Source organism: the organism of the source record quoted next, unplaced genomic scaffold, assembly GCF_019419815.1.
Source record: "Pyrus x bretschneideri cultivar Hongxiangsu unplaced genomic scaffold, Pyrus_bretschneideri_v1 Contig27, whole genome shotgun sequence".
Taxonomy (NCBI): Eukaryota; Viridiplantae; Streptophyta; class Magnoliopsida; order Rosales; family Rosaceae; genus Pyrus; species Pyrus x bretschneideri.
Window position 1 is genome coordinate 5,710,525 of NW_025999579.1, and position 13,857 is coordinate 5,724,381.

At 41.1% G+C, this 13,857-nt stretch overlaps 1 protein-coding gene across 3 annotated transcripts; it reads right to left on the reverse strand.

The window, feature by feature from the left end:
- Positions 1-286: 286 nt before the first annotated feature.
- Positions 287-13,600, reverse strand: LOC103950029 (argininosuccinate synthase, chloroplastic). Of its 3 annotated transcripts, XM_048588056.1 has the most exons (12): positions 13,450-13,600; positions 13,302-13,379; positions 13,013-13,071; positions 12,825-12,909; positions 12,499-12,640; positions 2,429-2,477; positions 2,125-2,307; positions 1,746-1,820; positions 1,481-1,666; positions 1,271-1,359; positions 614-1,187; positions 287-476 (listed from the first exon to the last, which is right to left on the reverse strand). In XM_048588056.1, the coding sequence occupies exons 2-11, from the start codon at positions 13,366-13,368 to the stop codon at positions 641-643; spliced, it is 1,482 nt and encodes a 493-aa protein (XP_048444013.1). In that variant the 5' UTR covers positions 13,369-13,379; positions 13,450-13,600; the 3' UTR covers positions 287-476; positions 614-640. The 3 variants fall into 3 exon arrangements, with proteins under 3 accessions (XP_048444013.1, XP_009359456.2, XP_048444014.1); XM_009361181.3 differs by lacking the exon at positions 287-476 and having other exon boundaries at positions 569-1,187; positions 13,450-13,599; XM_048588057.1 differs by lacking the exons at positions 287-476; positions 13,013-13,071; positions 13,302-13,379; positions 13,450-13,600 and having other exon boundaries at positions 569-1,187; positions 12,805-12,915.
- Between the last annotated feature and the right edge of the window lie 257 nt (positions 13,601-13,857).

Here is a 13,857-nt window from a genome sequence, read left to right on the forward strand (position 1 = left end):
GTTTTTAAATGACTAAAAATGCTTTATAGAAAATGTTTTTGAAACCAATTTCTAGTAAAAATGCACATTAATTCTGAAAAAACACTTGAAGTACTTCATGCAAAAACACAAAACTAGTGATTCCTAAACGCAATAACACTTTCTTTAAAAGTGATTTTAGTTGTTTAAAAACACTTCCCAAACAAACCCAAAGTGTATTTTGATTAGTGGATGACATTTAATTTTTTTTTTTTTTTCTTTTTGGTCAACAACATTTAATTTTTTTTTCATTGTTAGACATCTTCTCTTTTGTAGATACATTAACTTTGTAAAAATTAAACAGTAGGTACATAATGTTTCAATATTCAGAGTAATACAAATAATATTCTCATTTTTTTTGCTAATTTACCTTACCTAAAACATAAATAAATTAGAAGTAGAACCACAATTAGATTCTTGTTTAAAACAATTGGCTAACATAACATTACAAACAAAACCTAACAAAGCCATTGAAAACTCCCCCTTCAAGAGTCGAGCATTGCTCGAACCCTAATGGGAAGGCCATACAGCCTAATGAACCCACAATTAGATTCTTGTTTAAAACAATTGGCTAACATAACATTACAAACAAAACCTAACAAAGCCATTGAAAACTCCCCCTTCAAGAGTCGAGCATTGCTCGAACCCTAATGGGAAGGCCATACAGCCTAATGAACCCAGCCGCATCAGCCTGATCATATATATCCCCACTCTCAAACGACGAGATGTCCTGCCTGTACAGGCTGTACGGGCTCTTCCGGCTGGTCACGATAACTGAACCCTTGTACAGCTTCAGAATTACTGAGCCGGTGGTTGTTTTCGAGATTTCCTCCATGAACGAATCCAAGGACTCGCGAAGTGGGTCGAACCACCTGCCTGCATATACCAGCTCCGCGTATTTGAGGGCTAGTGAGTCTTTAACTTGCATTGTTTCTCGGTCCAGTGTTAAAGACTCCAGCTCGCGTGCAGCAGTGAAGAGGATGGTGCCTCCAGGAGTTTCATAGACTCCACGGCTCTTCATACCGACTAGCCGGTTTTCAACCAAGTCAACACGGCCAATTCCATGCTTTCTACCAATCTGATTTACATGATCAAGTAGAGATGCTGGTGAAAGCTCCTTCCCATTGACTGAAACTGGAATTCCAGAAACGATTCCAATTTCTACATACCTACAGGAAACGAGAGCATGGGTTAGAAACATACTCAGCACACACAGTAAGAGCTAAAACACATAAGATCAGGTGGAACTTACTCAGGTACATTTGGTGCATCTCCTGGATCGACTGTTAACATGAACATATCCTTCTTGGGCTCGTTTTCCGGGTCTTCCAAAATATCACCCTTTGATCAATTCAATCAACATATAGACAAATGGAAGAGAGAATTTTAGAACTCAATCAGTAAGATCTCATATGAAAATTCCTATTTATCCAGACAAAAAGGAGAGTTGTAAAGCCTATACCTCATGACTTAGGTGCCATAAATTGCCGTCTCTGCTGTATATGGATTTCTTTGTCACTGGGACAGGCACATTATGTTTCTTAGCGTATTCAATAGCATCTTCTCTACCTGTAATATCCCACTCCCTCCAAGGAGCGACAACATTTAGTTTGGGATTGAGAGCGAAAAATGTCAGCTCAAAGCGAACCTAAACAGACAAGAGAGATTGTGTCAGAAGGAGTACATAAGTTGTTGTAATACTAAACGCTCTGAATTGGAAGGCATGCCTGATCATTTCCTTTCCCAGTGCATCCATGAGCTACAGCATCAGCTCCAACTTCTTTCGCAACATCAACCATGGCCTGTTTTAAGAAATGTCATTGTATGGAGTAATAGGTAAATATTTAGTTTAATGTGTTATAGGATATCCTGATATTGACATGACAAAATGACATGGTAAAAATTCTCAAATTGAACCAATAAGGATCTATACTCGGAGAAACCAACCAGCGAGAATTAGACCTCGAAAGAACATATGCATATATCAAGAAATCTAAAAGGTAGTATCTTAATCTGTACATTTGTCTCGACTATGGATGTATCAATCTACAAAGGTGATGAATTCATAACTAACACAGAATTGCAAAAATCAAACTGAGAGATCACCTTAGCGATAACAGGACGGGCCATTGAAGTCCCTAACAAGTATTTCCTCTCATAGATTGCACCAGCCCGCAAGCAAGGGAATATGTAGTCCTTTACAAACTCCTCCTTTAGATCCTTCACTACTAACTGAGAAGCCCCACTGGCTTTCGCCTTTTTTTCTAGACCATCCAATTCTTTTATACCCTAATAATTTCGAATAAAGTAGCAAGCACGCAAGTCAGAACCAATAATGACTATCTTAAAGTACATAGCATGAAACAAGAAAATTTTGACTTTGAAGTAGATGTTGCTACTTCTGACTTACTTGACCAACATCAGCCGTGAAGCAAACAACATCACAACCATAATTCTCCCTGCAAATAAAAAAGTATCAAACAAAACAATAGTGACAAAGTCAATACTCAGAAGTAAAATGTCAACTGTGTTCCTGTAGACATCGAAATTTCAGTAAAACAAATGTTCACCAACGCATTAAAGTTTTGACATGTCAGGGCATACATGGCATACGCCACGTGTCGTACAAATTGTACACATGGCATGTGACTCAACAAAATAGGAAGAAATACCCTTGGATGATTAAAACAAGTTTTTTCTTCTCAATTTGGGCAATGACAAGGTGAGCACATTTCAATCCATTGAGGATCAAAACAAGTTTTTCTTCTTATGTTGGGCAATGACAAGGCAAGCACACTTCAATCCATTACGGATCAAAGCAAGTTTTTCTCATTTGGGCAATGACAAAGCATACACATTTCAAGTTTAAAATGGTGTTAAGTGGGAAATTAGGCCATAAGTTAGACCACTTCAAGTTTAAAATGGTATTAAGTGGGAAATTAGGTCATAAGTTACACCACTTCAATTTCAATATTGCATTAAGTGGGAAATTAGGCCATAAGTTAGACCACTTCAAGTTTAAAATGGTATTAAGTGGGAAATTAGGCCATAAGTTACACCACTTCAATTTCAATATTGCATTAAGTGGGAAAATTAGGCAATGGTACTTGGAAAGGAAAAAAATATTTTGTGGTGGTGATTCATTCTCAAAGCCTATAAATAGGCTTCTCCATCAAGGTATCAAGCATCAAGGAATTCACAAATACATTTCTCTACTTCAAAATTAGAAGAGAATTTCCCAAATCCTTGAAGCTTTGAAACTCCAAAGCTTCCAACCATCCAAATTCCCAAGAATTCCGAAGGATCAAGAAAGCTCTCTTCGTTCTTCGTTAAATCCTCTTTCAAGATCAAGCCCCGACGGCCCTTGAAGAAACTGTTCATCCGTTCATCCTAAGCATAAGCCCCCAACGGCCCTTTGGATCAACAACCTCAACAAATCCACATATCCAATCATTCTTCAAGACTAAGCCCAAAAGCCCTTGAAGATCTGCTCATCCATCAACCTTCAAGATCAAGCCCAAAAGCCCTTGAAGAAATCCATACACCCATTCTTCAAGATCAAAACGCCCCTTGAAGATCCGTTCATCAATTGTTCATCCTTAGATCAAGCCCCGACGGCCCTTTGGATCAACAACTCATCTACAAACCTACACCCTACGAAGATAGAATCAGATGACCAAATTTGAGAGAGATCGTAACCCCAAAATCATAAACACAAAAATATTATTTTGTACATGTTATTCTGGTTTCTTGTTTCAAGGAATCTTTCGTGTTCACAAATTTGGCACGCCCGGTGGGACATCTCTACCTCTCATCTCTATCCTCAAATCATCGAAAAACGCAAATGGCATCAAGAAAGGATCAAGCTGTTCCTGCAATCAAAGCAAAGAGCAAGAACATCATCGCCGCAAGTGGTGATATTTCGGGCACCATAACCTGAAGTAAGGCAAGAGCTCTTTTTGCCGCGGCTTTCGCCCCTGCATTAACTCTGTCAAAGGAACAAGAGCACCTGAGGCACGAGCCTGTGATCACCCTAGCCTCGCTAAGGGCATCAAGAGGGGAAAGCCTGAGGAAATACTCAGAGTCCCTACTCTCCGACGTTGAATCGAGCGGCAGTACAACCATGCAAGTCATGACCACTGGAGTAACTTCAATCGAGGAGCAGCTAGCTCAGATGAATGAAGCAATCGTAAAGCTCACACGGACTGCAGAGGAGAAAAACTTGCAAACCGCCGGACTCATCAACCGTCTAGAGGCACAACATGGCCTCAAAATGAAACCAAGCTCTCTTCCAACTAAGAAGACCGAAGAAGACTTTAACCCAAATGCCTACGAACTCATGTCAAAGGCTAGGCATGACTTTGCTTCCTCTTCAAATCTTGGAAAGAAGGTTTCAAACACCGTCAATGACAAATATCGTGACCTCACCGAGACTCAAAAGAAGTTGAAGGAGCATGATTACGGAGTTGACAACAACAAAGCTGGACTTAGCTTCACACCAAATACACCTGTGAAGATTTCAAGCAAAGTGAAGAAAGCTAGCGCTCAACACATCAGCGTGAGCATTGAACAAGACCAAAAAGAGCCTAAACCCGCCCCTCGGACGTCGGTCTTCGATAGGATGAGCCATTCAAGCTCCAGAATTTCAGTGCTTAATCGCATTGGTAGTCAAGGCCGAACCTCTGTCTTCAAGAGGCTTAACGCGCCAACATCCCAAAACTCTGTTTTTGAAAGGTTGTTAAAGCCTAAGAAACAAAGCAACACAGCTATCTCTCCTCTGCGACGATCAGCTTCGGAAAGATTTGAAGATAATGAGAAGCCTTTTGGAAAGAAGAAGACAACACCAAAGGAAGAAAAGTTCGATGGGTTAGCAGAAAAAGGCGACGTTCGAAGCTTGATTCCTTCAAGGATGAAGCGCCAAGCAATCCTAGAGGTCGACACAAAAGGACCACTGAAAGTAAGGAGGCGCATCATCGTCCACACTGGCAAATCTTCATGCCAACAAACCCAAGAGGACGGCACTGAAGATGAAATCCCTAAGAAAGATGTCACTTCTGGCTCTTTCGACTCAAAGTCTTCACCTCGACTGTTGGGGGCATGCTCCAAGTCAAGTGAAATTGAAGGATGGACTCATGTCACTCCGAAGAAACTGCACGAGAAACATATGTCTTCTCCACAAGTGCACCAATCAGAAAGGAGGGAAAGCAGCTTTCGCCAACCTCCAAAGCAATGTGAAAATGTTGAAGATAAGAAAATTTCAACACAAAGATCGTTCATGTGCGATCTCTTCTTCATCGAAGACTTATTCAATTTCTCAATCAAGGCTCCTTGCTATGAAGATTGTGAGGAATGCCTTTCGAAGATCGCTTCGAAGAAATTGGACAAGCAGCAACCATCTTGTCCACAAGCTCCTTGTCTGCACGAGTTGAAACTGCAAACGACACCACAAGCTCCTCGTTCGCACGAGCCTAAAAGGTGACACCAAACGCTCCTTACCTGCACGAGCTGAAACTGCAAACGGCACCAAAACGCTCCTTGCCTGCACGAGCTGAAACTGCAAACGGCACCAAAACGCTCATTGCCTGCACGAGCTAAAACTGCAAACGGCACCAAACGCTCCTTGCCTGCACGAGCTGAAACTGCAAACAGCACCAAACACTACTTGCCTGACGAGGAGGTGTTCTACATCGACATCTTCCCAACATGGACGATGTTCTTCGACGGATCCGCACGAGCAGACGGAGCGGGGGCAGGAGTAGTATTCATGTCACCACAAAGGCAAATACTACCTTACTCTTTCCAACTGAATGAGCTATGCTCCAACAATGTTGCTGAGTACCAAGCATTGATCATCGGGCTCCAAATGGCGATCAATATGGAAATCACAGCTCTTGAGGTATATGGCGATTCCAAGCTCATAATCAATCAACTCTTAACTGAATATGAGGTGAGGAAAGATGATCTCGTCCCATACTTCCGGCTAGCAACCCAACTGCTACAAAAGTTCGAAGCTGTGACATTAGAACATGTGCCAAGAAAGGAAAATCAAATGGCAGACGCTCTCGCCAATCTAGCCTCGAGTATGACACTAGGAAAAGATAAAGTTGCATACGTGCTAGTTTGCCAAAGATGGGTGATTCCGCTCGTTAATGAAATGTCACTAGATGATACAAATGTCATCTCAGTACTTCCAGTCGATGCTGAAGAGTGAAGACAGCCGTTAATCGACTACTTAGAGCACGGAAAGCTTCCAGATGATCTCAGACACCGTTCCGAAATACGTCGACGAGCACCTCGCTTCCTTTACTACAAAGGAACACTCTATCGACGCTCTCTTGAAGGAGTGCTCCTGAGATGCCTAGGTGAGGAAGAAGTTAATCTAGCCATGGAAGAAGCACATTCAGGTGTGTGTGGGGCACATCAGTCTGGACCAAAGCTACATTTCCGACTTAAAAGAATGGGTTACTACTAGCCGAGCATGGTGAAGGACTGCCTGGAACACGCCAAAAGGTGCCAAGCCTGCCAATTCCACGCCAACTTCATATATCAACCGCCTGAACCATTACACCCTACAGTTGCTTCATGGCCGTTCGACGCATGGGGATTGGACGTTGTAGGACCAATTACGCCAAAGTCATCTGCAGGGGAAGCTTACATCCTAGCTGCAACAGATTACTTCTCCAAGTGGGCTGAAGCCATCCCTTTAAGGGAAGTAAAAAAGGAAACTGTTGTTCGTTTCATCAAGGAGCATATCATCCACCGATATGGGGTGCCTCGCTACATTATCACTGACAACGGAAAGCAGTTCTCCAACCGACTCGTGGACGAGCTTTGCGACAAATACAAGTTCAAGCAGCACAAGTCTTCCATGTATCATGCTCCGGCCAACGGCCTCGCGGAAGCATTCAACAAGACGTTGTGCAACCTCCTGAAAAAGGTAATCGGCCGAACAAAGAGAGATTGGCATGAAAGAATAAGTGAAGCACTTTGGGCATATAGGACTACACATAGGACTCCTACCCAAGCTACACCTTATTCTCTCGTATATGGCGTAGAAGCTGTTCTACAGCTCGAAAGTCAAATTCCCTCATTAAGGATATCTATACAAGAAGGCTTGACTGATGAAGAGAATGCAAAGTTGCTCTTTCAAGAGTTGGAAGCGCTGGATGAGAGAAGACTCGAAACTCAGCGTCACTTGGAGTGTTATCAGGCACGACTCTCCAAGGCTTTCAACAAGAAAGTTCGCCCTCGTTCTTTTCAAATGGGAGATCTCGTCCTTGCATTATGTAGGCGTATCATCACAACTCACAAAACAAAAAGCAAATACACATCAAAATGGGATGAATCTTACGTAATATAAAAAGTCTACACCAATGGCGCTTACCTAATCATGGTGGAAGATGGCTTGAGGATCTGCCCCATCAATGGCAGATTCTTGAAGTGCTATTACCCCTAAAAGCAAATGCGCCACGCTCCTGGCCCGCAAGAGCATAAACTGTGTACGGCAAAATAATCAAAAAAAAAACCATCACTCATTTGAACTACGTCATGACTTGATCCCTCCTCAACCAAGGGTACGTAGGCAACTTGAAACTTCAAAACTTCAAGTACAGTCACATCATCAAAAAAAAAAAAAAAAAAATTAAAAAAAAAAAAAAAAGGGAAAATAACACATCTTGGTGATGTATATGTTTTATTTGTATTTAGCACAATACACTGAATAAAATAAAGCATGTTCATTGATCTCCGAGAAATGACAAGTGCGTACAAAAAAAAAAAGAAAAAAAAAGATGAAGCTTTCACAAAGGATGTTCACGTGAAGCCCCAGTACTTGGCAAAACTCTAGGAGCGGGAGGCATCAGAGCGGGAGACATCGAAGCAAGAGGCATCGAAGATAGATCATTCGAGGCCTCAATACTTGGTGGAACGCTGGATGACCGAGAAAAAAGGTGCCTCTAGAGATAAGCCGCAAGCCTTTGACGGTCACTTTGAATTCGACCTTCAGATTCTTGCAGCTCATCAAGCTTCCTCTTCATGCCCGTCGAATAGTTATTTGCAAGCACGTGCAAACTTCTATTCTCGTGCTTAAGCTGTTTGATCTCTTGCTTAAGATTTTCCACCTCTGCCATCAATGATTCCACTTGACGGGATCGAGCAAGCAGGCGTTGGCCTATGTTGGACACAGAGCCCGCACACTGAACACTGAGAGCGAGGGACTCTTGAACGGCCAACTCATCGGACCGTCCTGAAAGCAGCCTACTATCTTTGGGAGTAAGGAGGTTCCTAGCTACTATCGTAGCTGTTGTTGCATCCGTCATCACGGAGTCTTCACCTGTAAGAGGGCCATTAGAAGATAAAAAAGACGGGCACCATACCTTACCCTGACGCGGCGCACTGCTGAGACTCAAATTTAAGCAAATGTTAGATGGGTTGGTCATTTTTCAAAGGTGTTAAAAGAGAAATGTCGGATGAAGAAAAATCTCAAGGGGCTGTTAAAAAAAAATACACCGGAGATGATTTTCAGGAATGAGCAACCTTCAAGATGTGCATGTTGGAGGTAATCGATACCTCTACAAAGAGGAGAGGCGACACGACCACCGATTCAAAAATGGAAGAGACACCACTCTTCAAAATCTCAAAAGCCAGATAAAAGGCGTAAGTTAGGCGACGCTTTCTCGGCTTTTCAGAAAACGCGTTCAACTTTGTCAAAAGATCTCTGACAAAGCCGCATCCGCACTACTGTTTGCCATTCAGAAATCAAAGAGGCGCTTGCTCAAAAATCGAAGAAGCATTTGTTCAGAAATCGAAGAGACGCTTGCTCAAAAATCGAAGAAGCGTTTGTTCAGAAATCAAAGAGGTAACACCCTCCGAACCTAAAAAGCTGGGCCGCTTATTCAAGGATCGAAGAGTCATCACTCTCTGAATTTCAAAAGCTGGGCTCTTCCAGATTTGTCATCACCCTTCATATGCAACCCCAGCTTTGCAGAAATCATGGGCAACTTTGTCAAAGATTTCTGACAAAGTTGAGAACGCGTGAATCTTACTGTTCAATTACCCAACAGTTGTCGACAATGGTAAAGGAACAGTATCACCACTTGCTATTGGGAAATCCCTATATATGTCAACCTTCATCTTTTATGGCAAGGCAGACCTGCAAAAAAAAAAAAAAATGCCCAACTCTTCCTCACCTCTGAGGGCGCACTCCCAGCAAAGCCTCTCGAAATACTCAATTTTTTTCTTCTTCCCCAAAGAAGATACCAGATGCCTGGAGTACAGATGAGGCAGGAGTAAAGGATAAATCGAAGCATGTGGAGACAAGCACAACAAATATATGTGCTGATTCATTCGCTGTTTCTTCAAAAGCAAAAGTATCTCATATCATCAAGGGCGAAAGCAAAGGTATCTCATATCATGCTTTTTCCCTGTCTTTTCCTTTGCCCTTGTTCTCACCTGCCAAGACAAGGACAGAGAAAACAATAAGTCGGAACCTCCACTCAAACTTGCGCTGCCACCAAGAAGTGAGGGTCCATTCAAATGCAAGGTTTGCATTCAACTCCTGCATCAGAGGACAAATACTACAAGAGAAGATGCTAAACCTGCATAAAGAAATATCACTTCTGCAAATGGAGCAAGTAAGGCAAGTGAAAATGATACATCGAAGCATGTGGAGACAAGCACAACAAATATATGTGCTGATTCATTCGCTGCTTCTTCGAAAGCAAATGTATCTCATATCATGCTTTTTCCCTGTCTTTTCCTTTGTCCTTGTTATTACTCGCATGGCAAAGTGAAAGAGAGCAATCAGCCGGCACTTAGAGTCAGTCTTCCGATCTGGAACCGACTACCTGGAATCTATTCCCTGGTTGCTTACCTAGCGTTGCTCTCGAGTAGTCATCTTCAACGGTTGATACACTTCCAGATAAGGGACCACATCTGCTTGGAGAACAGCTAAGACGAGTGACAATGAAACATCAATCTTGTGAATAGTCAGCAAACGCAACAACTGCATATGCTGAGTTATCCTCTAACCCTCTTCAATACGAATTGGAAAGATTGAACAAAGAAACAGGTCATCACCTCCACCTCGTGCTTGCCTGCCATGTGTCTGAATCCTGAAACCACTCATGGTCCTATTTTCACTCAAGATCAAGCCTCGATGGCCCTTGAAGAAATCAAAAGCCCGATTCAAAATCAAGTGTTCTCCACCCTTGAATCAAATTCAACTCCAGATAAAAGGAGTAAGTTCAGACCTTCGGGGGAGACCAAAAGAATCCTCCAGCCCAGTTCAAGACTAAGCCTGTGGAAAATCAACGATTGGAGGAAACCAAAAAATCTTCCAGTCGAACTCAAGATCAAGCCTCAATGGCCCTTGAAGAAATTTCCAGCCCAATTCAAGATCAAGCCTCGACGGCCCTTGGGTTGACATCTACATTAAGGGACTTCAAAACGCATCTTCTACACGTGACAAGCACATGTCTATGACGCGCCTTGAAGTGGGGGCATTTGTAGACATCGAAATTTCAGTAAAACAAATGTTCACCAACGCATTAAAGTTTTGACATGTCAGGGCATACATGGCATACGCCACGTGTCGTACAAATTGTACACATGGCATGTGACTCAACAAAATAGGAAGAAATAACCTTGGATGATTAAAACAAGTTTTTTCTTCTCAATTTGGGCAATGACAAGGTGAGCACATTTCAATCCATTGAGGATCAAAACAAGTTTTTCTTCTCATGTTGGGCAATGACAAGGCAAGCACACTTCAATCCATTACGGATCAAAGCAAGTTTTTCTCATTTGGGCAATGACAAAGTATACACATTTCAAGTTTAAAATGGTGTTAAGTGGGAAATTAGGCCAGAAGTTAGACCACTTCAAGTTTAAAATGGTGTTAAGTGGGAAATTAGGCCATAAGTTAGACCACTTCAAGTTTAAAATGGTATTAAGTGGGAAATTAGGCCATAAGTTACACCACTTCAATTTCAATATTGCATTAAGTGGGAAATTAGGCCATAAGTTAGACCACTTCAAGTTTAAAATGATATTAAGTGGGAAATTAGGTCATAAGTTACACCACTTCAATTTCAATATTGCATTAAGTGGGAAAATTAGGCAATGGTGCTTGGAAAGGAAAAAAATATTTTGTAGTGGTGATTCATTCTCAAAGCCTATAAATAGGCTTCTCCATCAAGGTATCAAGCATCAAGGAATTCACAAATACATTTCTCTACTCCAAAATTAGAAGAGAATTCTCCAAATCCTTGAAGCTTTGAAACTCCAAAGCTTCCAACCATCCAAATTCCCAAGAATTCCGAAGGATCAAGAAAGCTCTCTTCGCTCTTCGTTAAATCCTCTTTCAAGATCAAACCCCGACGGCCCTTGAAGAAAGTGTTCATCCGTTCATCCTAAGCATAAGCCCCCAACGGCCCTTTGGATCAACAACCTCAACAAATCCACACATCCAATCATTCTTCAAGACTAAGCCCAAAAGCCCTTGAAGATCTGCTCATTCATCAACCTTCAAGATCAAGCCCAAAAGCCCTTGAAGAAATCCATACACCCATTCTTCAAGATCAAGTCCAACGCCCCTTGAAGATCCGTTCATCAACTGTTCATCCTTAGATCAAGCCCCGACGGCCCTTTGGATCAACAACTCATCTACAAACCTACACCCTACGAAAATAGAATCAGAGGACCAAATTTGAGAGTAACCCCAAAATCATAAACACAAAAATATTATTTTGTACACGTTATTCTGGTTTCTTGTTTCAAGGAATCTTTCGTGTTCACAGTTCCCTTAGAATAAATCAATATGCATTAACATTGAGTACGAGGAAATGCTTCCGGAATACATAAACGAGGACGCATGCAGCACACAAAAGAAAACTATCCAAAATGGGAATTCCACTAATCTTTAATCAGACAGAGTTATGTTTGGTCCTTATTGGTTGCGGTCCAAAGCAATTACCTCAACTATTCTGTAACAAAGTAGGATAACATGATAATGCAACAATACTTATTCTTGAAAGTACAACACATATAAACATATATAATATAATTTATGTTATGTTATACTACAAACCCCTGTTTCCTAATGTATTCAATTTGTAGTCAATTCCTTATTTAGCCACAATTATGTTTAAACCTACGTATATGCTTCATCTACAATCATACTATCCCTGAGGTATGAGACAAATTGAACATTAAAAAATACTTATTCCAAAATTTGAAAATTTATGCAATTATAACATGCATATCAAAGTGTCCCAAAAAAAACTATTGGAATATGGACAGGGCTGCAATTTATGCCTCCAAAGCATGAAAGCTATTGTTCTCCACAAAAGTATAGAATTTTCAGAATTTAAATTGCAATCGAAGATAAAATTCAATCATGATGAGTCTCATAATCTCGTGGGACATTAAGTACTTGTTTTGAAAACAAATGCCTTTCGGGGGAAAAATACACCGGCATACCTTAACCATGGGACAATGACTGATGTGTCTAAGCCACCACTATAGGCCAGAACAACCTTGTTCAATTTGCCACGCAGTCCTCTTTCCTTCATGGATCCGGATACTTCTGTCTCACTGTAAGTGGGCAGCACCGCTCTAATAACTGCATTCACAATTTCACGTAAAGGTAAATATAAAATTGGCATCCAACACCTACAATATTACAAGACAAACGAATAAGTGAATTTTGAAAATTAAATATCATATATCGGCATCTCAATTGAGGTCCTTTATTTGTCTATCTATCTAATGTGCAAGTGAAATAACCTCTGATTAGGCAACCGCACCTTGCTTGTTATGAGCTCTTACCCTTCCATTGCCACTGGTAACCGCAAATGCATTCCCCTGCAGCTCACTCTTTCGTGCCCCCAACTGCAGAAACAAATTAAAACGAAAAATCGCATTGCAAACACGAAAAAGGCAAAACGAACAAAAATTGATGTACGCAAGGTATTACAGGTGTAGGTACAGCTACCTCTTGAAATGAAGATAATTTCCCCGGACAACAAACTCTGCCATGATATGGATATGATTCTGCTCATACAACAAAAATAAATTATACACGTTGATATCAGAATACAACACCAAATTGTAAAATCCAACAATTTTTCCATCAAGATTTAAGCTTTTAAGCATCTGGGTACTGCTCATTTCTCCTCAAATTGTTCTAAATCCATAAAGATTTAAATTTTATTCTCGAAATTAATAAGCATCATTTCAGGAAAAAAAACCATCTTTGGAGAAAAGGAAAGGTGAAAATGTACCTCTTTTGGGCGCGTGAAAAGTAAGGTTGACGGCGGAGCAGGCGGACATGGACTTCAATTGGGCCATGGTTGCGGCGGCTGAGATCAGAAATGAAATTCAACGGAGAAAAGTAGAATTTGCTGAGGAAGAAGAAGAAGGGAGTCTTCCGTGAACGGAGGTTAGCGGCGGCGACAACGGCGGATGGTGAGGAGTGACGAGCGAACAGACGGTGGTTGTGTAGTTCGAGTCGCTGGCTGTGTGTCTGAGCGTCTGTCGGACTGGGGTTTATTGTGGAGGTTTATACCCAAAACAAACTAAACCCTTATTTTTAGCTAGAATCCATTTATTTTCTAAAACTCAAAATTCTTCCCTCTATTTTATAAAATTCAATATTCACGCCAATTTAGCTTATTTATGTGTATTCCGTTAAACAAACCAAAGTGAATCGAATAATGAGTTTCAGGGCACAATGAAATTGAAATCGAGTTAGCTAAAAATAAGCCTAAATTAAAAACTTGAAGGCAAAATAACCACTAAGATTATCATAACTATTTACTTTGATTCTTAACAATGAAA